This window comes from Neophocaena asiaeorientalis, unplaced genomic scaffold (assembly GCF_003031525.2).
Source record: "Neophocaena asiaeorientalis asiaeorientalis breed wild unplaced genomic scaffold, Neophocaena_asiaeorientalis_V1.1 scaffold484, whole genome shotgun sequence".
Lineage (NCBI taxonomy): Eukaryota > Metazoa > Chordata > Mammalia > Artiodactyla > Phocoenidae > Neophocaena > Neophocaena asiaeorientalis.
In genome coordinates this window covers 1,590,788-1,616,248 of record NW_020171830.1, presented here as the reverse complement: position 1 = coordinate 1,616,248, position 25,461 = coordinate 1,590,788, and the positions used below count along the sequence as shown (strand labels likewise).

The following is a 25,461-nucleotide window of genomic DNA, read 5'->3' as shown; positions in this document are numbered from 1 at the left end:
AGACACACACACACACACACACACACACACACACACACACACACACACCCCATTCTCCATCCCCACCAGGCATGTCAAAACTTCAGAGAAGCCCCCGCTCCACGAAACTTTTGTGATTCCTGCTTCCCAGCCGCCCGGGACAAGGCAAGTAGCTGCTTTTCCTCCCAGGGTGTTGCTGGATCCTGGGGCAGCCGCGTGTTCCCTGCTAGGCCATGCCCTGCCCCTGCTGCCAGAGCTGCCCAGCAATGCCTTATCCAGCTTACTATTTTTCCTTTAATTTTGAAATAATTTCAGACTTAGAGAAAAGTTATAAAAATGGCACCAAGAATTCCCATATGACTCTCTACCTCAGTTCCCCAGATATTGACATTTAATCACATCTGCTTTTTGCTTTTATTTCCCTCCCACTCCCTCCCCATCCCTCTCTATCATATTGAGATGTATTTCTTTTTCGGAATCATTTGAGAGTAAATTGCAGACCTATAGCACCTTTACCCTTACTATTTCAGAGTGTTGTTCTAAAAACAAAGATGCTCTCACATGTAACCACAGATTATCAAAACCAAGAAGTTAATGTTAATTCAGCACTATTATCTAATCTCTCTACCTTGTTCAAATTTCAAATTTTGCCAGTTTTCAACTAATGCCCTTTTCCAGTGGGGGGGGGGAAATGTTTTTTCCCCAGTCCAAGATCTCATGTTGAGTTATGTCTCTTGAGTAATCTGGAATAATACCTTAGTCATTTTTTTGTTTTGTTTTGTTGTTACCTTGACATTTTTGAAGTGTACAGGCCATTTATTTTGTACAGTGTCCCTCAGTTTGGGCTTGTCTGATGTTTTCTCATGGTCATATTCAAGTTCTCGATTTTTTTGGCAGGAATACCACAGAAGTGCTGCTGGGTCCTCCTCAGTGCCTCTTATCAGGATTACATGATCATTTATTTGTCCCATCACTGGCTTGAGGTGGTGCCTTTCAGGTTTCTTCATTGTAAAATAACATTTTTCCCTTTGTAATCAGTAAATATCTGGTAAGAAGATACTTCGGGATTATGTAAATATCCTGTTTCTCATCCAGTTTTTACCTACTACTTTTAGCATTTATTTATGATTCTTAGCTAAAATCGTTATTACTTTGGTAACTGCCAAATGGTGATTTTTTTAAATCCCATTGTATATTCTACTTATTTGTTGACATTTGCTGTAGGGAAGAGCTTCCTTTATTAATTTTTTAGTTAAATAATTACTTCATTTATTTCATTAGTCTTTAATTTATATAATTATGGACTACTCATGGATTTTTATTTTATTCTTTGGATTATAACCTGTTGCTTCCATTGTGTATTTTGATGTTACATTGCCCCAGATTTATTCAGTGGGAACTGCTTCAAGCTGGCTCCTGTGTCCTTCTGACATGTCTGATCCTTCAGCCACTTCCTTAGCATTCCAGATCAACACCACTGCAAGGTTTTAGTCTATCCTTCCATATTTCTGCATTTGTAACTCTCTTCTCCGATAGTGAGAAACCTGACTTCCATTACCCACAATATATTTATTTATGGGCTCAGTCCTAGAATACACATTAAGTAGTTTTAGAATTGCTAGCTCATACCACTGTGTAAAACAAACCTCCTAACCAGAGGTCAGTTTTTGTATGTAGCGCTTTTTGACTTTACCCTGAGTGTACTTTTAGTTAAAGTACTGTTTCCAAATGTTAGTGAGGTTAGTTCTTTTTAATTTTTCCCCCTTCAGGGAGGTTATATTATTCATTTCAAATACAGTTAGGCTTATTTGTTTCTGTTTGTTATCCACTTTAGTTTTTCTCTATCCTTGTTTTTTTTTTTTTTAAGACTATAAAACATTAACATGATTTTCAAAGTTGAAACTATATTAGAAGGTATACTCAGACAAGTGCCATTCCCCTCCTCCCCTCCCTCCCCCAGTCCCATTCCTGACTCTTTCCTGCAGGTCGCCAATCTTATTAGTATCTAGTTTATCCTTCCTGTGTTTCTTTTGGTACAAATGAGAAAATAGATGTGTGTCTTCTAATTTCTCCTCCTTTCTTACACAAAAGGTAGCATACTATAGACGGTCTTTTACGTTTTGCTTTTTTCCGCTTAAGAATATATCCTGGAAATCACTCCATGCCACTTCATAGAGATCTTCTTATTTTCTTCTACAGCTGCATAGTTCTCCAGTGTGTGGATGTATGTACTGTATTCACCTAGTCTCCTAGGTATAGACATATAGGTTGTTTCCAATATGTCACAATTTTAAAAGTGCTATAGTAAGTAGCTTGGGCAGATTTTGACTGATACATTCTTACAGAGCGGTGAGAGTCTGTTATATATACTTTCAGTTTTTTAGGACTCTGCTTGGCTGGGCCATTGCTCAGCAGATAACAAGCTTTTACTCAAGTCTGCAGAGCCCAAACCCTGCCTGGGGAGCAGGATACAAAATCCATGCTCCTTGACTGACCTGGGAGAGACTCAGGGAAAGCAGCTGATTCAGCAGTAGGTTGCAGGACATTGTGCCAGGTCATGGTGAAAGAGGCTGGCATCAGCACTTACTTGTGTGTTTGTGTAAATGCATTTATCAGATTCTAAACTGGATAATGGAGAAGGATGGGAAGATTCATTTCTTACCTCTTCATTTAACATTTTTTGATTGGGGCACCTTAGTCTACACTCTGCTATATACCAGCAACAAAAATGAAGAAGACATAGCTCTTGCCGGGTGTGACAAGCCATCAATTGCTGGGCAGTATATTTTTACAGTAGATATTGAGAGCTCATGGCATGAGAAGTTAAAGTGAAAACATTCCAGGCTGAGGGAAACAGCATATTCAAAAGCATGGCCATGTAAGGAAACATGTTAGATGTTTGGATAACAACAAAAGAAACTCCAAGTAGATTAAAGACTTAGGGATTAACAAAAATAAAAAATAAAGACATTAAAAAAGAAGAAGAGGGGACTTCCCTGGCGGTCCAGCAGTTAAGACTCTGCGCTTCCAATGCAGGAGGTGCAGGTTCGATCCCTGGTCGGGGAACTGTGATCCCACATGCCTCACAGCCAAAAAATTTAAAAACTAACTAACTAAATAAATAATTTTTTAAAAAAGAAAAAAAGCAGAAGAAAGGATATCTAATTATTTATCTAATCTTTAGATGGTCAAGGACATCCTAAGCATTAAAAGAATGAAAGAAGTCACACAAAAAATACATAAACTTCACTGTATAAAAGTGTAAAACTTCTATGTAGGAAAAAGTATTAATATTTAAAAGTAAACATAATGGGAAAGCTGTTTGCAACACATATACCAGGCAAAGTTTTGATACCTATAGTATTTAAATGAATATAAAAGTAAAGGTTTGATAGTGTTGAAACATAAACCCTAATGGAAAAATGAGCAGAGGACATGAACACAGAATGTGCAGAAAAGGAAAATCATTGGGGGCAGCAACATTGCTGACATTTACTGAGTGTCTAATATGTGCCAGTCACTGTCGTAGGAGTCCTGACTCATTCTGTCCTCACATCAGCTGTTGAGATGTGTGCTTTTATTTTAACCTCATTGTACGGGTGAGGAAACTACTGACAATAGAAAAAAAACAAAAACAAAAACAGAATAACCTCAGTATTCAAAAGGTAAGAGAGAACCATTCCCCTGAGAACGGTACATTCATATAATGGAATATTATTAGCCATTGAGAATTATGTTTTGAAGAATTTTTAATAAAATAAGAAAATACTTATGATAAATAAGTGGCTTTCAAAATTGTATATATAATATGTTCTCGATTATGTAAATAGTATATGGACAGAAAGAAAGGAAATACACTTCCATATTAACTCTAGAATTAGAATTACAGGCAATTTTAATTTCCTTATACCTTTTGTTGTAACTAAAAAGCAAATTAATTTAAGAAGCAAGAGTCAGGGAAGGCCTGATGTAGGGCAATGGCAATGAGGATGTGTGGAAATGAGGCAGGTGTTTTCCTGTTCGTTCTGCAGCAGGCAGAACTCTGCCAGGCACCTAGTGGTGCTCAGTAAATACTATTTGAATAAGTGAATGAACTGAGTTTGGAAAGGTAGTGAGTGCAGCTTTGGCCACGTTGCCTTTGCTGTGATTTTAGGCATCCATGTGCAGCTTCCCATGGAGTTCAGAGTTCAGTAAGGGTATGCAGTAGGGGGAGCCTACAGGGAATCGTGGGTGTGCCATAGTGGTTGAAACCATAGGTGTGAATGAGGACAACCCAGGGAGAGTGTAGGGAAACAGGGCTGAGGATGGCGTTCTTGGAGTTCCAACATTCCGGGGGTAATAGAGGATGAAGTCATCAAGAAAATTGTAAAGCGTCCAGAAGTAGGAAGAGGATCAAGAGAAAAAAATGGTGTCAGGAAAGCCAAAAGAGGTCAGTATTTCAACAACAATGGTACTTATAATCATAGCTGACATTTCTAGAGCACTTACTATGTGTCAGGCACTGTCACCCAAATCACACACATTAACTCGCTTAATCCTTGCAAAGACCCTAGGGTTGGTTACTGTTATCATATCTCTTTGCAGGTCACAGAGACACTAAGAAACTTGTCTAAGGTCACTCCCCAGCCACTGTTCAGTGCCCCAGAGAAGAAGGTTAAGATAAGGTGTAAAAAGTATACTTTGGAGGACTGTGTATACGTGGAATTTAAAGAAGTAGATTCAAAAAGCTCGACTGTCAAGGGCTGTAGGTTGTTTTTGTTTCTAAGCTAGAGAGACTGGAGCATTGGCGGAAAGAGGAGAGGGGAGCACTGATGGATAAAATCAAAGAGAAAACAAAAAGTGATAACCAGATGGGTTGTTTAGTACAAACTGAGAAAAGGCATTTGATGAAATTCAATACTCTTTGCTAATTTAAAATAATAAAACATACTAACTTGAATTATAAGAATTCTAAATCTTGTATTAACTTTTTCTTCTTTGTTTCAGACTTGACTTTCTCTTAGGGGAGCTATAAAGGGTAGATGACAGTTGGGTCCAAGAGTCTACAAACATAAATCTATAGTTTTCTTGAGACTGGTATACAGATGACAAGTTTGTCAATTACATAAATTGTCAGTTACCTCTACCTTCAGTCATTTTAAAAACGACTGTCTATTTGTAGGCTAATCATAAAAGTTTGTAAGCAGCTTCAGTTCTTGGCTTTCTTTATTCAATATTAAAATACTGTACGATGTGTCAGGGTTGTACTTAATGGCACAGAACTCACTCTAGAGGAGTTAGGAGTGGTGGAATGAGTTAGGCACTCATTTTAGGAAATCCCCTTTGCTGTTCTTTTCTATGATCTTATATGTTGAGAGGTTTCACTTTGGCTTTCATGGGGAATGTATACTGTTTACAAACTGAGTCTGTCATTAGTGCGTGCTGCTAGAAGATGGCTGCAGATGACCCAGTTTTGTGCCTACAAGTTATGAACTTGGTCACGTCGCAGTGTGGTTAGCAGTGTCCTTGTACTTGTTCCGATTTCTTAAGAATGGTGTGTGTGCACACACACACCTGGACTTAAGGAAAATAAGAAATACAATAAACTTTTATGGAAGGATGCTTCTGGGTACAATTTAATATCTAGTTTCACTCTCACTGACAATTAATGGGTTAATTTTCCACGCCCTCATTCTTTCGCTGGTCTGGTTCTAATGACACAGATCTCTTCGTTAGGTACTTCAGAGAGTCCAGACCTAAGCTTGTCTTTCCTTTAGCCTCCTTATAACTCTTGGTTGATTTCTTGAGGAAGCACCACTTAGATGAGAAAGCATCTTCTCTCTGCTTTCCTGCTCTCCCTACTTCTCTGCCCTTCTAGGTCCATCAAGCAGAATTAGAAAGTCACATCCTGCATCTCTGCCTAGAAGGGTGTGATGTTGAGAGGCTGATCATGTTAACCCTCTCAAAGAGAAAACTTCTTCCCCTGTATCTTAGATGCTAGCTACTGGCTTAAATGTTATATCGCATATCTAAATAGAGGAATGCATTTCACAGTATCTCAGGTTATCAGCTAGCAACTTCCGGTTTTAACAGCCTTCAGTAGATTACTTTAAAAGAGCTACCACTTACAAACTTGTTTTTCAAAACACAATTTAAATAAAATTTAAGAATACTGTTAAGCAAAGATTTAGAGTAATTTCATCCTACCTGAAAATTGCTTTTTTGGAACGAGTTTTTGATCCTGACTGGCCTATCTCCTATAAAAAGTAGGAGGGTTTTTTTGTTTGTTTGTTTTTTTGCAGTACGTGGGCCTCTCACTGTTGTGGCCTCTCCCGTTGCGGAGCACAGGCTCCGGACACGCAGGCTCAGCAGCCATGGCTCACGGGTCTAGCCGCTCCGCGGCATGTGGGATCTTCCCGGACCGGGGCACGCACCCGTGTCCCCTGCATCGGCAGGCAGACTCTCAACCACTGCGCCACCAGGGAAGCCCAGTAAATAGGAGTTTTAATTTAGAAATTTGGTTTCTAAATTTAATTTAGAAATTTGGGTTCCAGTGTACCACATTTTACCGTAAATTCTAAAGAACCAAGACTGGACAGGAGTCACTAGCTTCTCTCGGAGGGCAAGTTGAGTACAACATCAGGGCGAGCCCACAGGAACTGGGTCCTAGCCTGACAGGCCCTGGTGAGACACCCGATGCTCTAGCGAGGGTCTCTGGGCATCTCTGCGCCATTGTGGTTGACTTAGGGCTACACTTTCCAACAAGTGAACCAGGAACCAGTCCAGGTAGCCAGAGATGGTGCTAAACTTCATAGCTCTGGTGCCAGTCACCTCACCCTGAGCAGACTTATCCTTTTACCCTGGCAGGCATATGAATTCTGTCTTCTCCCTGGTGGGGTAGAAGTCATGCAGCACTCCCTAGGGGCATCGACTCTCTGTTGGGTAGGCTGCAGGGTAAATATTTCACTTTCCCCCATTTGTGAGCCCCATAAGCCAAGCATCAAAGATGTGTTCTGAGAGACCATGACAGTGTGTCTTAGGTACATGATCTATGACTGAAACACTCTGACCTCCTGTGAGGAGTTAAGCAAACTGAATGAAAGAGCTGTACATTTGACATGTGGTATTTACCTACTTATACAATTTTTATTTAATAATTTTCTCTTTTTTCAATGGCATTGACCATAAAAAACATGTTCTAGGCTGAGTAAGTGCAAAATCATTTAGAAAGTTGCATATGTCTTAAATATTCATGGTTTATTACCCATGATGGAGGTAGAGTCTTTGTTCTCAGCTGTAATCTCACCTCCTGGAAGAGCCTGGCACTGAGTAGGTCCTTATTATATATTGAATATTATATATTGAATAAATGTTAAATGAATTACCTCTGGAAGAGCTTTCTTAATGTACTTTCTCTTCACACACATGATTCTTAGGAAGAAGAATTTTATATTATTAGAATATAATTAATCACACCAAATTAATTTGGTTTGCTTACTTCTAAATGATGTCAGGTACGCCCTGCCTTCTTTTGAGGTCTGGTATTTTTGTTCAAGGGCAGCCTCTATCTTAGGATCATATAAGTTGCATCAGAAAGGAGGCTGTCGTTAAGTTACTATAAACCTTGGGCAGAGAAATGAGAGCTGTGACAGAATTCACATTTACACACAGTTGGTCGAAGAGACACTTATCTTTTCCTTACTTCTATCAGATAATTCGTTTCTTCATGCATTTATTTTGGAAGGAGAATTCCAACTTTAGTCCTTGGAAACTGTCAAGAAGGCTTCTCTCTGCAGAGCTTTCCCAGCAGCTGTCCTCCCCGGGTGAGCACAGGCAAGGCAACCATTAAAGAATAATAAGTTATGCTTTTGAAATGGGGCTCGAGTCCTTTATGGCCTTTTCTGAGAAAATAACTGCTTCCCCACCTCCACCATGACACTTGTTGGAAGATAGAACCAGCAACTGTATCCTCAGACTTCTGCTGGGTTTTAGAAGACATGTTTTGACCTGTGTAATCAAGTATAATGATGACATATATTTTAATAGGCTCCTAGTTTATAATATAATAAGGAAAATGGCTATTTTTCCTTATTTTCTCATTATAATATGTTGCACTAGAAGCCTTTGTCATGACTGCTTTATTACATTGGGCTGAAGTACACTATATTTTAATATGCTAAAGATAACATCAAGGTTGAAAATTGAGCTCTCGGTGATTTATTCAGAGGGTGACTTTTACTGAATATATTGAAATGAGTTGCATGAGGCAGTGCAGCTAACAATTTATTTATGTATCTTTTTTTAAACTAAGCTTGTCATAAATAAGAGCAAATAAATAGCTCTTATAGAATAGTTTGTATTCATTGCTTCAATGAAAACATTGTAAATATGAAACATACGGTCTGCAGCTACCATTTTGCCTACAGAGCTGAGAATTTTTCAAGTTTTGGCGTGCAGGTGTTTTGTTTTGTTTTTTTTTTTTAACAAATCTTTTGTCTGTTTAGATTTCTAACATTGACCGGCATTTTCAGCAAGTCGTTTTGAAACCCACTACTGGGCAAATTCCACTCCAATAATTAGTATGAGGAAACCTAGCCTTCAAGAGTAAAGGGAACCCTGGGAATACCCTGGCGGTCCAGTGGTTTAGGACTCCATGCTCTCACTGCCAAGGGCCCGGGTTCAATCGCTGGTCGAGGAACTAAGATCCCACAAGCCGTGCATCGAGGCCAAAAAAAAGGAGTAAGGGAAACCCTGGCAACACCATCACGGGGGCTAGGACGTGTTCACTGCCAAACTCCAAACCACAAGCACAATGCCACGCACGTAGGAGGTCAGCCCACAAAAGGTTTGTTGAGGGAGTGAGTGAATAAATGAATCCCCAAATGTAGTCAGTCCTCTTCGTCCTCTTTGTGTCACTGACAACACCTGCCAGATTCACCCAGCCAGCTTATGACAGAATTGGTGCTCGATCTCAGATCTCCTCTCTGTCTTTGTTTATTTTCCACTCATTGATCCCTTCGTCCTTTCCGTCAGTCAACATGCTCTGCCAGAGTTGGCCTTGGTGATGAGACCATTAGGATAAATGCTCCAGTTCTTGCCCACAGGGAAGTGGATAGACACACCGAGGATTCACCCCGCCATGTATGCCATGTGTGGGGGGCTCCATCAGTGCAGAGGAGGAAATGCTTCCAACTCTCGTTTCCATTTTCCCAGTTAAGATACATGCAAGGGAAGCATTTTTCCATTATTAAACCAAGTGCAAGAAAGATTTTGTTCTGATTGGTAGAACTTAGTGCTATACCTAGTTTTGGTTTCAAGGGAACTATATTCCCCATAAACATATTTTCCAGCTTGTAGTAGTATGTTTGAAGTAGAATTTTCTAAGATAATAGTTTGATAACATCCTCTCATGAGGGTATTTCTAAATAATATATTTATAATTTCAGCTGGTTGTAAGGTAGTAATTTTTTAATATCAATTTGTTTTGGGTAAAGCAATTTTCTTGCATTTGTTTAGAATTCTGTTAGGAAAATACTAGTTAGAAATCTGGGGAATTCCCTAGCGGTCCAGGAGTTAGCCCTCTGCTATTCCAGTGCTGGGGGCCCTGGTTGGAGAACTAAGACCCTGCAAGCTGTGCGGTGCAGCCAAAAAAAAAAAAAAAGAAAGAAAGAAATCTGATTTTTTTTTCTCCCCCATAGATTTGTGTTTAATCTGTTTCTGCTCTAATATTAGTGTTACATTTTCATGTTTGCCAATATAAAAACCTTGTTTTATACTTATTCATGTTGAGTCCTGCTTTGAATTAACATCATGGAGGAGCTCCTTTTTTCAACAAAATTGTTTTAAATTAGTGTTTATAAACTGCTTAAAAATAGTTGGGTGGATTAAAAGTAATTCAGTTATGCATTTATCCACATTGAAAAAAATACAGCAGAAGGTATTGAAAGAAGTGTTGCTGAAATCTTGAGGAAAATGTAATATAAGTAGACCTCACTATATCCAATATGTTTGCATATTCGGGAGGCAAATTGAACCGTTATTTAAAATGAAGTAGAGGGACTTCCCTGGTGGTGCAATGTTTAATAATCCGCCTGCCAGTGCAGGGGGCACGAGCCCTTGTCTGGGAAGATCACACATGCCGCGGAGCAACCAAGCCCGTGCGCCACAACTACTGAGCCTGCACTGTAGAGCCCGTGAGCCACAACTACTGAAGCCCGTGTGCCTAGAGCCCGTGCTCCACAACATGAGAAGCCACTGCGTTGAGAAGCCCACGCGCTGCAACAAAGACCCAACGCAGCCAATAAATAAATAAATAATAAAATGATGTAGAGAATTCTTTCTGTAAAGGAGTTTTCCTTTGTTTCATACTAGACAGCAAGGAGGCAAAAATTATATTAGGGTCTTGTCAAAATGACTCAGGATTCAACTTGAGGAGGCTCCCACTAGACATTAAATATAATAATAAAGGTAACAATTGCAACTAATTGAAACTCATCAAATGTATAACCTCACACATTCATGATGACATTTTAAAACAAACAAAAGAGGATGATAGGAACTAGTATCTTATCTTGCAAACTGGTAAATAAAGCATTTAACCTGCCTTTCCTATATGAACTATACCACTAGGTAACCAAATAGTAAATGAAGGCAAGCATCTTTTTATAAACGTATTCCAGCTAATAAATGAAATGAAATGATAGAATTAAAACATCACGTTTTGCGTTTGGCCAGTGAATTAATGGATCTAGACATTGAACAAGAGCAGCAGCAAACATTGCAAAAAGGGGGACAGAATTTATATGCTTCGTGATCAAGGAACATACCATCATCTGTAGTTTTGCCAGTGAATCGAACTCAAGTCTGATCAAGCCTCTGGATCCAGCTGCCATTTTGCAGGAAAACAGAGGAAAAAGGAACAATTGAAGTGCATTGGATGTATGCAATCAGGAAAATCCAGATTTAGGAAACTAGTTAAATGGCCCCTGTTCATCAGCAGATAAATTATAAGGAAAACAAGGGAGTGGAGGGGGGAACTCATAGATTAAAAGAGACTTAAAAGACATTCCTTATTCTTTATTTTTTAATGGACAAGATTATACTGTAGTGCCTGGGGACATTTTGGTGATAAAAGTATAAAGAAACACGAGGGATTACTATTAGTCATGATTGTGGTCACTTATGAGGGAAAAAGGAGGGGTGAACGGGATGGGACAGGTGGGAGGTTTTTGGGGATAGCTGGCAAACTTCTATTTCTTGATCCTGAGTATGGTTATAAGGGTGGTTGTCTTATAATAATCCATTAAGCTGTATATATTTGTTTAATGTAGTTTTTTGTATCTGTGTTTTATTTTTGCTTTTGTTGTTTGTATTTTAAAGAAAGTGGTGGTCTTAAAATAGGAGGTTGTGCCCTATCGTGTGTTTTAGGGCTTAGATTTTTGTAACTCTTAGAACTGGAAAACTTTTTTTTATTTATTGGTGGCATTATATTAGTGATGTTTTTAAAAGATGTAGTTTTTCACCTTTTCTGCTTTGAGATCGAAACATGAGTACGAGGGTATTTGGTGTATTGGTATCACCTTTATGTCAGACTTTGCAGAATCATTTTTATGTGAAGGAAAGGTACTGAAATTTACTAGAATCATATCCTCTCACGTGTTGAGTCAAGTCCTTTAGAAAAATAGCATACCTGTAAATTACACTTCCACTCTTAAACCTAGAGAAACATAAATGAAGGGCTGTGTGTTAATACAGGTGATAAAATAGAGGATTTGGGCAAGGAATAGCTGTGCAGAAGTGGGGTAGACTGAGGAGAAAATATGGAACAGAAAGGCCAAAGAGATACAGAGACACTGCAGCATTGGGACTTTTCTCTTTCCTCCCTCTCTCCCTCCCTCTCTTCCTCCTTCCCTCCATCTCCTACCTTCCATCTTTCCTTCCTTCCTTTTTTTTTTTTTAATCCAAAATGAGGGAAAGCAATACTGGAAGACATTGTAAGTGTAGGAAATTGCCCTTCCTTCCACCTAGAATGCTAGGTGTTCAGCAGTTCTAATATTTGGGGAAGATTTTTAGGCACTAGAAACAGCACTTACAGAAGAGAAAAGATGTTAAAAACTTAGATTTTAAGAAAGGGAAAGAAAAAGGCTAGAGTGTCTTAAAATATGCTGAAACAAGGTTCTGCTGATTATTTATTGCAAAAACAGGCTTCCTCCTTCTTAAGAAGCAGATGATTCTCTGTTCATAGATTAGAAGTCCTGCCCTATGGTTTGCCCAGTGCTGGAGCTTTTCCCCATGACTTAAGGAAGCTAATGAGAGTTTTTTTCCTACCAAAGCAGAAGACGCGTCTGAGGGCTCTGACAGCCTTCTACCCCTGCAGCTTTCAGTTACATCCAGTTAAAAGCTTGCAGACCATAAAGAATGTTTTTAGAGAGGAAATAAAATGAATGATGCCTGTGAATTTGTTTTAAATGTTGTTTATTTTACCAAATAATTTAGATAAATCTTTCTTGAAAAGGAAGAGAAATCCTCAGTTTTCGTGAATAATCTGGAGCTTTTCAGAGGATCACTTTGAAATACCTCCCTGCCAACTTTTCATAAATTAAGCATAAACTTTCTTTGACCTCATCACACATAATTAAATAACTGTTGAAGGGTTAAAACCAAATAAAAAGCAATTCTATATCTCGATCCACATTCTCCTGCAAAATTATACAGGAAGTTTCTTTTGGTTCTCAAGCAGGGTAATTACAAGGGACAGTTACATAATTCACAGTTTCAATCTGTTTGTCCTTAATCACATACTTCCACCTAGTTGTATATACCCCCATGAGTATCCGCATCATAGTTTGATTTGTAAATGATGATTGCAGTGTAATTGATTGCTTACATGTAGCATATTGAATTGATTCTTAAAAATGAACGTTAGCTGTTAACATGCCTATTTGAGTTCCTGTTATTTACGTAGTTTGTGGTTCTTGTGTTCAACAGTTGCATACTGGTTAACAAATTAAACTCCCAGAGCTTTTTTGCTTATTAAATTTGGAAAATGGAGTGTCTGTCTACAACTTAACTAGAAAAGTGCCTAGAACGTAGTGGGCGCTCAGCTGCTAAACGCACTGCTAAACCATCCCAACGCTTGGAAAGTTGGATGGATGCTCTTTGATTAACAGTGACCACAGAGTATAAAGGCTTATGGGGGGTAATATTAATATATTGTTACTGAAGTCTCAGCTCTAAGTACTGCTAGAATTGGGAGCCAATCTAAACAGTGAACTTTGAGAAAGGTATCACCCACTAACTGAAGGGGTAAAAACTGATGTCTTTTCATACTGCTGGTGATGATATTGCATAGGTTTTTGTTTTTCCAACAGCTAACATCTGACTGTAGCCAGTTTGGGCTTTAAGATCCCTATAGGATTAACGGCTAGATACCTACATGATACCAAGTCCACTGGCAAACCAGCCAGTCACATGACTGAATACCTCACCCCAGCCCAGCTCCCTACCCCACCCTCCGAAGCCTGCGCATCTGTCAGAATGGGCTCATAGGTAACCCTGTGGGGATACCAATTTATTGCCAGAGGCTTTTTACCTCGAATCCTGTTTGAAAGCTTATAGGAGATAAATAAAAAATAAATGAAAAGAGAAGTTTTTGACTTCTGTAGACCAGCAGAATAGGACTGTTTGTCTAGATGACCTGAGGACAACTAGAGATAGTTTCTCTGCCTTACATTTTCATCATTAGTTGATCAGTCAGATTGAGAGATAGGCCGTGCTTTGATTTTAGAAAGTTGTCTCAAAGACTGACAAATCCCTTTTGAAATGTACTTTGAAAGCAAAGAAAAATTTTAGAGAGATTTCTCTTCCCACTTTTTTCTTTCTTCAGTCTTGCTGTATTCTTGTGTTTGCTGTGTGAAAGCTTATCACCCAGGATTAGCAGGTAAATACACACACACACACACACACACACACACAGTATTTTAGGGGAGTTGTGGGAGAGCAAATGGAAAGGCAAGTTGCTCTTCTGTCTTATCTCCAAACTTGGTCTGAAATCAGTGGCCAGTGTCCACGTTGGTTTAAATGCTCCTCCTCAGTCGGCCAGGAGGATTAAACCAGACAGTGAACTATCTCAGCTACGCCCCCAGAACCACAGAACCTCAGTGGTCAAAAGAAACTCCAGTTTTTGGTTTTAGTACTTTACTTAAAGGAGAGTTCAGTTGTAATGTTTTACAGGAGAATGGTCTCACAGGTGAAGTATTATGAGTACATACAGTTACTTGCTCAGAGGAGATGCTTTATTTGAAGCGTGTGTGGGTTTAATGCGGTATTTAAAATGTTGTAACTGTTCAAAGATAAATTCTTGTTACCGGGATTTTGTAACTTAAATATGAAAATTTTTTCCAGGTTTCAACTTGGAAGAAATTAGTTTCTGAAATCGTTTTTCAGATTGAATCTCCAAAGTGGACCTTTGCCTATTTACAAGAAAGGACATAATTTTTAAATGCCAAATTACTTCATCGTAAAAAAGTTTGGGGGGTATATCGTAAAAAAATTTGGGGGGGTAAATTTGTTTTTCCCAAAACTTTCCAGAATTTAAAAGTGGTTTGAACTGTGGAAAACCTACAAAAGGTCAAAGAGGAGGGCATTCTTCTGACATGTCTTTCTAATTTCTGTCACTTCAGAGGTCATGGTACCCGTACTGTATTGCTGTTACCTAACCAGAGGTGCCTCTGAGTGATGATTCAGAGCTTTACTTAATTTGCAATAGGCAAGGGCCTCATGAAGAATCTGGTTACTTCCCAAATATATTTAAGGAAAGATACTTTTTAAAATTCTTGCCTTCCCCAAATGATTTTAGTTTGGGAATAAGTGATACTGACAAAGTATAACATCTCTCATTCCCTCATCATTTTATCCTTGTCAGAGGTGCCTTGTTTTCCTAACAAGAAAATTGAGAGACTGAATCTACTTCATACACGATCATCTTCTTAGAAAGAAAAATTATATTGTTCTAAGACACCAGACCAGTACCTTGCTGGTGTGGGACATGCCATACATAAACAAATGTTTCTCAGTTAGATGTTTAAATAAATGAAGCTTCTGTGAGTCTATCACAGAGCCAAGGGACCCTCTCCTCCCGGCCTCAGCTCATAGAGGTCTCTGTTTCGCCCAAGATTCACCTTCTGCTTGCTGCAACCACAGCCATTTGGGGAGACAGAAATGGAGAAGTGGGATTGGTGTTGCACCCCAACTTAATATTCTGGCCAAGGTATAGTCCCCAAGACCCTTTGCCTAACATACCCCCTAATACATCTGAGACCAGAGTGGCTTGAGAGGCAAGAGTTGAGACTGGGTGGGATACGGACATCTGTAGTTTTTTACAGCCCCTGAGTGATTCTGGTGTGCAGCCAGGGTTGAGAACCATTGGGCTAGACCAGAAGATAGAAAAAGGAGAAATAAAGGGATGTAGTCTCACTCAATTAGATTATCGGTTATAAAACACCATTAACTCATCTTTGGCCTGTGGCTGTCTCACAGGGGTCTGTCTCTAGCCCTGGTCACCCCCAACTTAGGAACTCATTCACAGATGTTCACCCTCCTCAACACAAGGGCACCACAGAGGGAGGAAAGTCCCCTTTCCTGCCTCCTGGTGCCCTGCTTATGAGTTTGTTTTCGTGAGTTCATATAAATACCTACCTTTTCCCTGAGTGACTGACACACAAAATGACCACCCCCTTCAAGAGAGGCCATGCCTGGTCACAGAATCATGGAACTCATCTGGTAATTCCAGCATGGTCTTGCAGGCTTGCATGCACGTGCGCACGCACACACAGCGCAGCAGGGACATCATGCCCCAATCATACAGCTTCCCCTCATTCCTCTTCCACTAGACTTGGGAGAGAGGCAGGGGTGTGCAGGAAGATAGACCAGTGGTCCCGCTGCGTGACTGAGGGAGAGCCCAGCACCAGAGCAGTCTGCGGAGGAGCTGGTGGGATCTTTGAGAAGGGAGATTTTAAAGGGCGGCTAACATAAAAAGAAACAAAACTGAGTTATTTGTAGTGAGGTGGGTGGACCTGGAGTCTGTCACACAGAGTGAAGTAAGTCAGAAAGAGAAAAACAAATACCGTATGCTAACACATATATATGGAATCTAAAAAAAAAAAAAAAAAAGGTTCTGAAGAACCTAGGGACAGGACAGGAATAAAGATGCAGACATATGGAATGGACTTGAGGACATGGGGAGGGGGAAGGGTAAGCTGGGACGAAGTGAGAGAGTGGCATGGACATATATACACTACCAAATGTAAAATAGATAGCTAGTGGGAAGCAGCCACGTAGCACAGGGAGGTCAGCTCGGTGCTTTGTGACCACCTAGAGGGGTGGGATAAGGAGGGTGGGAGGGAGACGCAAGAGGGAGGGGATATGGGGATATATGTATATGTGTAGCTGATTCACTTTGTGATACAGCAGAAACTAACACACCATTGTAAAGCAGTTATACTCCAATAAAGATGTTAAAAAAAGTAAAAATAAAAACAAAATAATGGGGGGCTTAGAGAAACAGGGTGGCATGTGACCCAGGGCAGCCAGCCCTCCTTCTCCAAAGACTGGCTGTTTCCATTCTCTGGGTTTCACTGGCTCAGGCCATTTTCCCAGGGACACACTTGGGTCTTCTAGAACATTTGGGTCTTTGTTTCATCTGTCCTGGGACCGTCCCTGGGTTCTGCTGAAGCCCTCCAGCCATCATTGTTATTGTGGTTTGATAGCCTTGCTGTTTCCTGAGGGTAGTCCTTGGAAGTTAAGGACTTCAGGGCCAAAGGGAATTTAGGGAGCACAGAACTGTGCTTGCTGGGAGCTTTCAGCCGCCAGTTTCTTAAGATCGTTCCTCGAGGCAGAATATGTTTGTTTGTTTGTTTGCTTTTTCATAGCTTCTTCCTTTAATTAGATTTATATTTGGGTGGTTAGATGGGGGCGGGGGTGGGAGGAGAACTGTCTGAGGCAGTAGAGTGGGTGGAATGGTTTTCAGGCGTCTCAGGCAAAAGTAGGAAAAAGGAAAAGTAGCTCTCCTCAGTCTGAGACTCCATACAGCAAGCAGTCTGTCTCCTTCTGTCCAAATTTTATTTCCCCTACAGTAAGGATATCTAGTCACCAAATGATCACCTTGAGATTTTATTCATTCAATATGTTGAATAATAATAATAGCTAACACTCACAAGGTTTCTGTAATATGCCAAGCACTGTTCTACATGCTTTGTATTAATTCATTTAATTATTATGACAACCCTTAGTGATCAGTATGATTACTCTCCACATTGTATGGATGAAGAATCCCTACAAGAGATTAAATAACTTGCCCAAAGCCACATAGCTGGTACATGCAGACCCTGGCTTACATTGCAGGCAGTCTAGCTCTAGAACCCTTGCCCTTAACCAACCTGTAAAGCCTCTTATGATCTGTTATACTGTATTTAGTAAGTGCCATATTGTTTTAAAATACTTGTGGCCTTGTTGCCCATCTTTTAAAAATTCTTATCACCTTTTATTTAATGCAGATGGTCTAGGGACCCCTGGGGAATCCCTAAGGCCCCTTCAGGGAGTATGCAAGATAACTATTTTCAAAGTAATAGTAAGATACTATTTGTCCTTTTCACTCTCATTCTCCCACGCGAGCATTCAGTGGAGTTGTCAAGAATTTCATGACCTGTGATATCACAACAGATTGAATACCAAAACAGATATGAGAATCTAGCTGTTTTCTCTTAAGCCAGTTGTGTGAGAGTTTTGCAAAAATGTAAAACAGTGTCACTCTTCTCACTTTTTGTTTTGTTTTGTTTTGTATTTTAGAAAATCATGTTAACACATAATGGGTTTATGGGGGGGTTTTTTTTTGTATGAATGAGTAAATAAATATTTGTCACATTTCTCTCTAAAATTAATACCTATAGCCCTTCTAAACAGAAGCTCTTAAACAACTTGTTTTTAATGTAAAGAGATCCTGAGACCCAAAAGTTTGAGAATCACCGATTTAATGTATAAACCCTTGCTCTTCAAGTGTGGTTCATGGTATAGGAGCTTGTTAGAAATTCAGAGTCTCGGGCCCCACCGCACACCTACTAAATCAGAAACCAGTTGTAACAAGAGGTGATTGTTTGCATAGTGAGGGTGGAGAATCATAGGCATAGAAGCTATGGACAAAGGCACTCTGCGACTCAGTGACCCTGGCTGAATTTCAGTATGGTGGGGCTTTGGAGATTCCTGCCCCCAATGCTCTACCACCAAGGATCTGGGTGAGGTCTCCTCACCTGAGATTCTTCAGTCCCACTGTCTCTTCATTGGCTCTCCTACTGCACAAGACAGTTTTCACATCCCCATCAAAGTCAGCAGCCCCACAGCAGAGTTTATGGTCCTCAAACTTGTGTGCATCAGAATCACCTGGAGGACTTGTTAAAGGCCAGGCGCTGGGTTCTGCCCCCAAAAGTTCTGATTCATAGGCCTGAGAATTTGCAGTTCTAGCAAGTTCCCAGGTGATGCTGATACTGTTGGTCTGGTACCATGCTCTGAAAACCACTGGTCTGTAGACAGTAGACTGAGAAGTCAAGCAATGTTTATTCAAGTTGTTACATAATTACATCAAGCCCATATAATTATGGGAGCGATGTCTTAAACTTGCACATTTTCAAAACCAAACTTTTAAAATACAAAATATCTCAAATTTTCAAATTTTCCAATTTTACTGGGGACGCATCTGTATCTTTTAATAAATGGAAAGCAGTAAGAACTCAGGCAGGTCCCAGATCATTTAGAATACCCCTAGTCTCTTAAAACAGTAGGAAAGGGGCTTCCCTGGTGGCGCAGTGGTTGAGAGTCCGCCTGCCGATGCAGGGGATGGGGCTTATGCCCCGGTCTGGGAAGATCCCACATGCTGTGGAGCGGCTGGGCCCGTGAGCCATGGCCGCTGAGCTTGCGTGTCCGTAGCCTGTGCTCTGCAACAGGCAGTAGGAAGGCTAAGGTTCAGCTTCCTTCTTTACTAATTGCAAAATCACCACAAAATTTCAGTGAGGAGACATAAATAGCCTGTGAAATTCATTTATCTCCACTTTTTAAACTGATAACATGCCATTTGTCCACTTGGTCACAGAGCTGCTTAACCTCAGAAACCAGTAACAGATGAGCGTGGACCAGTGAATTTCCGTCCCCAGTCATGAGATACATGGTTAGAGCCATTGGATTTCCTCTGATCGAAAGCGGCCATAAATCCCTGGCCTGCTGTTAGTTCCCAGGCTTGTAAACCCAGTGCTGACTACTGATAAGAACCCTTCAGCGGGGTTTGCTGAACTAAACAGGTGTCCGATGAAAAGTGTATAATCCTTGAAGATTACTTTTCCCTAGAAGCAGCTAGTTACTCCAAACCCATATAATCCAGATAGATGGGATTTGGGAGTACCTTGCCAAAGTCTGCCCTTTTGTTCATATGGTTTGGCTCCAGGTGGTAGAAGAAAAAGGTGTGCAGGGGTGAGGGTGGCTGCCTTTGGGAGGGAAATCCTTACCTGTGCCTACCCCCTTGCTGAAGAACATTATTCTACTCTGGTCTAGTCTAATATTCTTTAAATATTACTTGTTTAAAAGGAAGGAATGTTTCATATTAAGCAAGGGTTAACCTTGCATTTAATATGCTGGGAGTTCAGCTAATTTGGGAATTTAGGCTGCGAAAACAAATTGTGACCTTGTCCAGATAGTTCCTTCCTTATCCTAATGGATCTGACTACAGGAAGGCAACTCTCTACCACTTTTTTTCCAACCCCTAGGAGAGAGTTAACCATTTCAAACATTAGAGATCAGAGGTAGTTAACATGAGGACTGATTATCTTACTACAAGTAGGTCAGACTTAACAGAGGTGAGGTTAAATTTGGGTCCCATGCAATACAGCCTAGAAACGTTTACTTTTTTGCAGACATCACCTTGTTCTTACTTTCCCTGTAAGCAAATACCTTGATAATCTTTTGAATATAGTGTGTGGTCCATACACTGATACTCAGACCTCACTTTCCTTTGGGTAAGTAGTTCCAGTGAAGCAAAAGCAGCAGCTAGTTTCCTCGAGATAGTTATCAAGATAGTTGATGTGTGGATGAGGTTTATACGGGCCAGTCAGCTTTCAATTGCAAGTCTCCCGATCACAGAGCAAGTGCTGTTCACCAGCACCTCTGGCTCACAGACAATTTAAAGGGAATAATTTCACCAGCGATTAACTATACTGCAGCTACTGGGATTTGTCCTCCAAACATCACTGTTTCCAGTCTGAACAGCCAGGTTTCCCCAGGGGTAGTTCAGGTTTTCTGATTGAAAGTATCCTGAGTTAAGGAAAAGTGTTAGAGCACCACGGGAATCTATTCACCAGGGGTGTATTGTACTTGTTTCAGATGCTTCAGGATAATACACCGGCTTCCAAGATAAGTGCTTTTTATTTCCCTGCATCTTAGATCAATTATTTGGAATCTTTTTGGTAAGTTAAATTTAAGAGCTGTAACTTAAAGCACCACATCTCTATAATCACTCAATAAGTAAATGTTCTTACCAAAAATTATTATGTCAGTGGGCTCTATAGTAATGATGATTTAAGGAGCCTGGAAAAAGTAGAAGGAAACAAAAGATGGCAAGAAATTCATTATTTAAAACATTCCATGTTATGGAGGTCAAGTCATGAAGTGCCACCAGCTACAGCTTTTTTGAGGACAAGTGCCTGCTGCAGGTAAACTTTAAATCATGTATTACATCAACCTTGTGCACAAATGGAGTAGAGGAGACATGGCACAACCTTTCCTGCTAAGCTACTGTACATATTTTAACATATTACCAGTGATTTCAGTTAATTCGTAGGGAACCAGAAATTTGTCCTTGGACATTTTGGTTGTTGAAATGGATTCCATTTAAACCAAAAATTTCTCCCTCAGGAGGAGACTTCGTGGGCTTACAAATGGCTCTTAGCATAAGTGTAAGTTCCTTCCACTGGTGTAAGCTCCTTGAGGGGCTTGTGAGTCCGAGAGGAGAAGGGAAAACTAACTGCAGGCAGTGCAATGATGCCTTCAGACAGTGGTGTTGTGGGGTCTGTAATGTTGGTGCCCATCATCCCTGAAAACCTGCTTGATGTTTTCTGGCTGGAGTTTGGGTTTGCAGTTTTTTCTCTCCCGCATCCAGGAAAGTATCACTTCCTGGCAGGTGTTGGTAGCCTTTGCAGCCTTCGCTAGCACAGTACAGACGTGTTTGCTGTCAATGTCCGGTGGGCTCGGTGTACCTGGGCTCGGTGGGGCTCAGTCACAGACCACAGACTGTGTCCAAGGGAGTGTCCCAGGAGACAGCCACTTAACACAGTGGGAGCAGCAGGTGCTGAAAGGTCCATGCCTAGATGCTCTCTTTTCACAGACTCCAGGTTGCCTGAGAGTTCCAGGGGCTAACCCATCTGGTCTCAGGCCCTGAGAAGGTATATGCTATTACCTCAGGGTGTAAAAGCTTGCACTGTGTAAACTACCTTTGGGAGGGATTCTGGCTGCTTTCTCTTAGCCCAGTGTAGGGATTGTGGGAAGAGAAGACAGAACAAAGAAATACATGTGCTTCCTGCGTAAGGTTGCTCATCACAGTGGGGACATAAGGTAGGGAGGGCACATACTACCTTCTGACCACTTTGGTTGTACAGAGATTTTTTCTGCTGGGCTGGGTTGGTGACAGGGGGTGCTTTGTGTCCCCAACTATGGGGTTCAGATAAGAACCAACGAGGGGCTAGGGAATTTCACAGTCACTGCAGGAGACTTTTAATGGCGCGGTCTCTTGGACAAAAGTGGATAGTCCCACATCCGCGATACTGTGGCTCTTTTTCCCTCCCCTCCCCCCCACCCACTGCCCCAGAAGTACAGAGCTGGGACCTCCAGCCGACCGAGTAAATTTCTCAGCATGTGCCAGGCACTTAGGGGGCAGGTGACAGATGTGCCAATTATCTGTGTTCTGAAGTTTGGGCACACTTTGTACTCTGGTGACAGAGAGCTTTTCTTCACATTGACAGGGCACGATCTGGGCTGGATTCTGCACGGTGGCCGTCAGCGTTAGCATTCCTGACATACTGCTCTTGAAAGCCTTGGTGTGCAGCCGAATGACGTGTCCACAGTGGTGTGACTGTCAAATTTTGCGGTGCTTGCTTGCATTCAATCAAATACTTTGCACTTAAAAATGAGTTAAAGAGACAAGTCAAAAAGACTTCAACAAAACCTAAAGTTAAATATATGCCTATCCTTTATAATAGTGTTCAGATTAAAACCATCAAAATGCAAAATGTTGTGGTTATACCGCTCCAGGGTCAGAGTGAATTTCTTGTTCTATATTTTTGCATTTACAGTGATTCTGAGGCAGGAAACTGCATCAGAGGCATTGATTTCTTCTAACAAAAAATCCAAAATCGAGAAAAATCCTTGAAAATGCGGCCATTTTGAAAATGCAGATAAAGAAGAAAAATGCTGAAGATTTGGGTGGTTTACAGAGCAGCATGATTTTGTAATTGCTGCCACCTACTGTATGTGGTTGATGTTTGTTTAAATTTAGGAAGTTCATGAAGGTGAAGCTGTTGAAATAGATAATTAGAGCAAGGTAGACATCATTAGTTTATAACATTTCTTCTCTACTCCATAAGTGGCTCTTAATTACCGAGACAGCCGCCAGCTTTCATTCATTACCTTCAAGTGGGTTTAAAGTTTTTCTCATTTTAAAGTTCCTTTGCCAAGGAACCTTCACAGCAATGCTGTCAAGTGCGCGTTCAGAAGCATACCGTGCTCAGGGCTTTCCTGAGTTCACATGAAACAGTGTGTCTTAAGGAGGTTGTTTTGCTTTAATTTGTAGGAGCAACGGTTGGATTATAAATTAATTTCCATGAAAGAGGTGAAAATAGAGCTAGTGGAGCTGATATGAGTCGCAGCAGTTGACTTAAAAGACATTCTTTTATTAGTCCTAAAACAAAGCTTCAGATCAGCCGCTAGTTAAATGTAACAAGCAATATAGGATCTCAGTCAACAGAGGCCCTTCTCTTTTATTAAGACCCAGCTGTCAAAGGGTCATTCGGTCCTTCCTGTGGAAAACAACTCGCCCATTAATGTTTGGGGTGGTCCCTCGACAGGATTTCTGAGTGAGTGCCTGACATTTAGTTTTTGAAAGGATCTAAAGCTGGGGAACTTGGACGTTGAAACTTATCAGAAGTAATGTGTTCAACCTTAGCTTCGTTAAATATGCCACAGTGTATGTCGAATGCTGCCACCAGCTACGTGCGTGAATTGACTTACAGGGCTGCTATAAAAGATTCAGGAGCATAAACTTTGTGGAGATCAAATCACTGTAGCTGGGAAGAGACTATACATAAAATTAATGCACTTCTCTGATGTGATGTTTTAACCTTGTTGCTACTTATATTATTTCAAGTGGCCCCTGTTCCAATGTCTGAAAACACCACAGTGAGGTCTGCTTTTGCTTTTTCTGCCCTAGGCTATTTGCTTTCTAGAAGAGAAGGCCAAGCAGGATCTCCTGAAAAGCCACTCTCTGATCTGGGCCGTCTCTCCTACCTGGCCTACTGGAAGAGTGTCATCTTAGAATATCTCTACCACCACCATGAGCGGCACATCAGCATCAAGGCCATCAGCAGAGCTACGGGCATGTGCCCACATGACATCGCCACCACTCTGCAGCACCTCCACATGATTGACAAGAGGGACGGCAGGTGAGTACTGGTGCCCTGGGGCGAGCCGGCTGCCTCTTCAGCATCTTATATCAGAAAGGGTCCCTAAAGTGAGGTGGATTCATTCCAGTTAAAGATAAGAGGTTCCCCAACGGTATTATCAAAACCTTTCTCCTAAAAAGAAAACAGGATATGACACTTTTTTGCTGCCCAGATTTTCAGTTTGCTGTACCCTTTCATTGCTGAGCTTTCTGGCTTTTCCTAACCCAGATAATATTAGTGCTGGCATACATCAGTATGTGAAGGTGAAATGAAATTTCAGCTTTTGATTGCACTTTGTTCTGCCTCCTCACATTACAGGTTTGTCATCATTAGACGGGAAAAGTTGATATTGGGCCACATGGAAAAGTTGAAAACCTGTTCCCGGACTAATGAGCTTGATCCAGAGAGTCTGAGGTGGACCCCAATTTTAATTTCTAATGCTGCAGTTTCTGAAGAAGAACGAGAAGCTGAAAAAGAGGTAATTCGGCTTCATCAGCCTAAGTTGTGTAACTTCAATCTTGTAGCATTCTGAAGCTCAGAAAGTCATTAACATCATTGTCAGAAGCTTGGTTATCTAGAGAGAGCTCGTGAAATGTTAGGGCACTAATTTATCCTAACTGAGGTTGCATGGTAAGACATGATAATTTTATTGAATTGAGTATGAAAAAGGAAACATTTATCATTGATCACAAAGCAGCATTTTTCACTACTGACAGCAAGTAATCAGATCAAATTTGGTGCTGAGCTCCAAGGCTGCAATGTCAATCGATTCTTTGTGTTTATGAACTTGCTTAAAGTGCTCCATGCCAGTGAGCATGTAATGTAGTGATAAAGGACTCAAACCAATTCGCTGCATCATTAATACTGCTAAATATCCCATGAAACCCAATCTTCTTTGATTTGTTATCCTAACTGATGCAAAAGAGTTCTGAGATGATGCAGCTGGAATGCTGCTTGGCTGGCTGACTATCCTGATCAGAAACGACTTAGAGATCCTTTGCCTTTGATCCTTAGAGGCTCTGGCTCTGTAACTGCCCTCTCACTGGCCTGCTATTTTTACCCTCCCCCCTTAGGCTGAGCGGCTAATGGAACAAGCTAGCTGCTGGGAAAAGGAGGAGCAAGAAATCCTGTCATCTAGAGCTAACAGTAGGCAATCACCTGCAAAAGTACAATCGAAAAACAAATATTTGCATTCCCCGGAGAGCCGGCCTGTGGCAGGGGAGCGAGGGCAGCTAATGGAGCTGTCTAAAGAGAGCAGTGAAGAGGAAGAGGAAGAGGAAGAGGAGGAGGAGGAGGAGGAAGAGGAGGAAGAGGAGGAGGAAGAGGAGGAAGAAGAAGAAAATATTCAAAGCTCTCCTCCAAGGTTGACTAAACCACAGTCAGTTGCCATAAAGAGAAAGGTATGTGTCTGTTTAGATTTTCCGTCTGAGTCAGTTTCAATCACATCTTATTTGTCATTGCAAACATTCTATCTATTAGTATTTGTTTCACTCTCCATTCTTTAGACGTAGTTTATTTGTATCCAGTCCCACTGATCATGTATCGTCATTGTTTATCTTACAGTTATGATTGTGTTTATTCTTTGTGGTTTGTTAGTGCTGTGACAGGAAACCAGGGACAGGCAGGCTTGCTAGTCTGGTAGTTACTGCCACCTGCTGGTTCATAGGACTGGAGTAAATCAGGCTATGCGAACAGAAAAGGGCCCAGGGGAGCACCTAAACCACCCTTCGGTGAATTTTGATGAAAACAACAAGGC

The 25,461-nt window shown here is 40.9% G+C and overlaps 1 protein-coding gene across 6 annotated transcripts in view; it reads left to right on the top strand.

Moving 5' to 3' along the window:
• Positions 1–25,461, top strand: part of KAT6B (lysine acetyltransferase 6B) — a 231,524-nt gene that overhangs the window by 197,401 nt on the left and 8,662 nt on the right. For all 6 annotated transcript variants that reach the window (XM_024740855.1, XM_024740850.1, XM_024740845.1 and 3 more), the window contains exons 14-16: positions 23,474–23,705; positions 24,024–24,183; positions 24,779–25,105. In XM_024740855.1, coding sequence (XP_024596623.1) covers positions 23,474–23,705; positions 24,024–24,183; positions 24,779–25,105 — 719 coding nt within the window. The remainder of the gene's footprint in view (positions 1–23,473; positions 23,706–24,023; positions 24,184–24,778; positions 25,106–25,461) is intronic.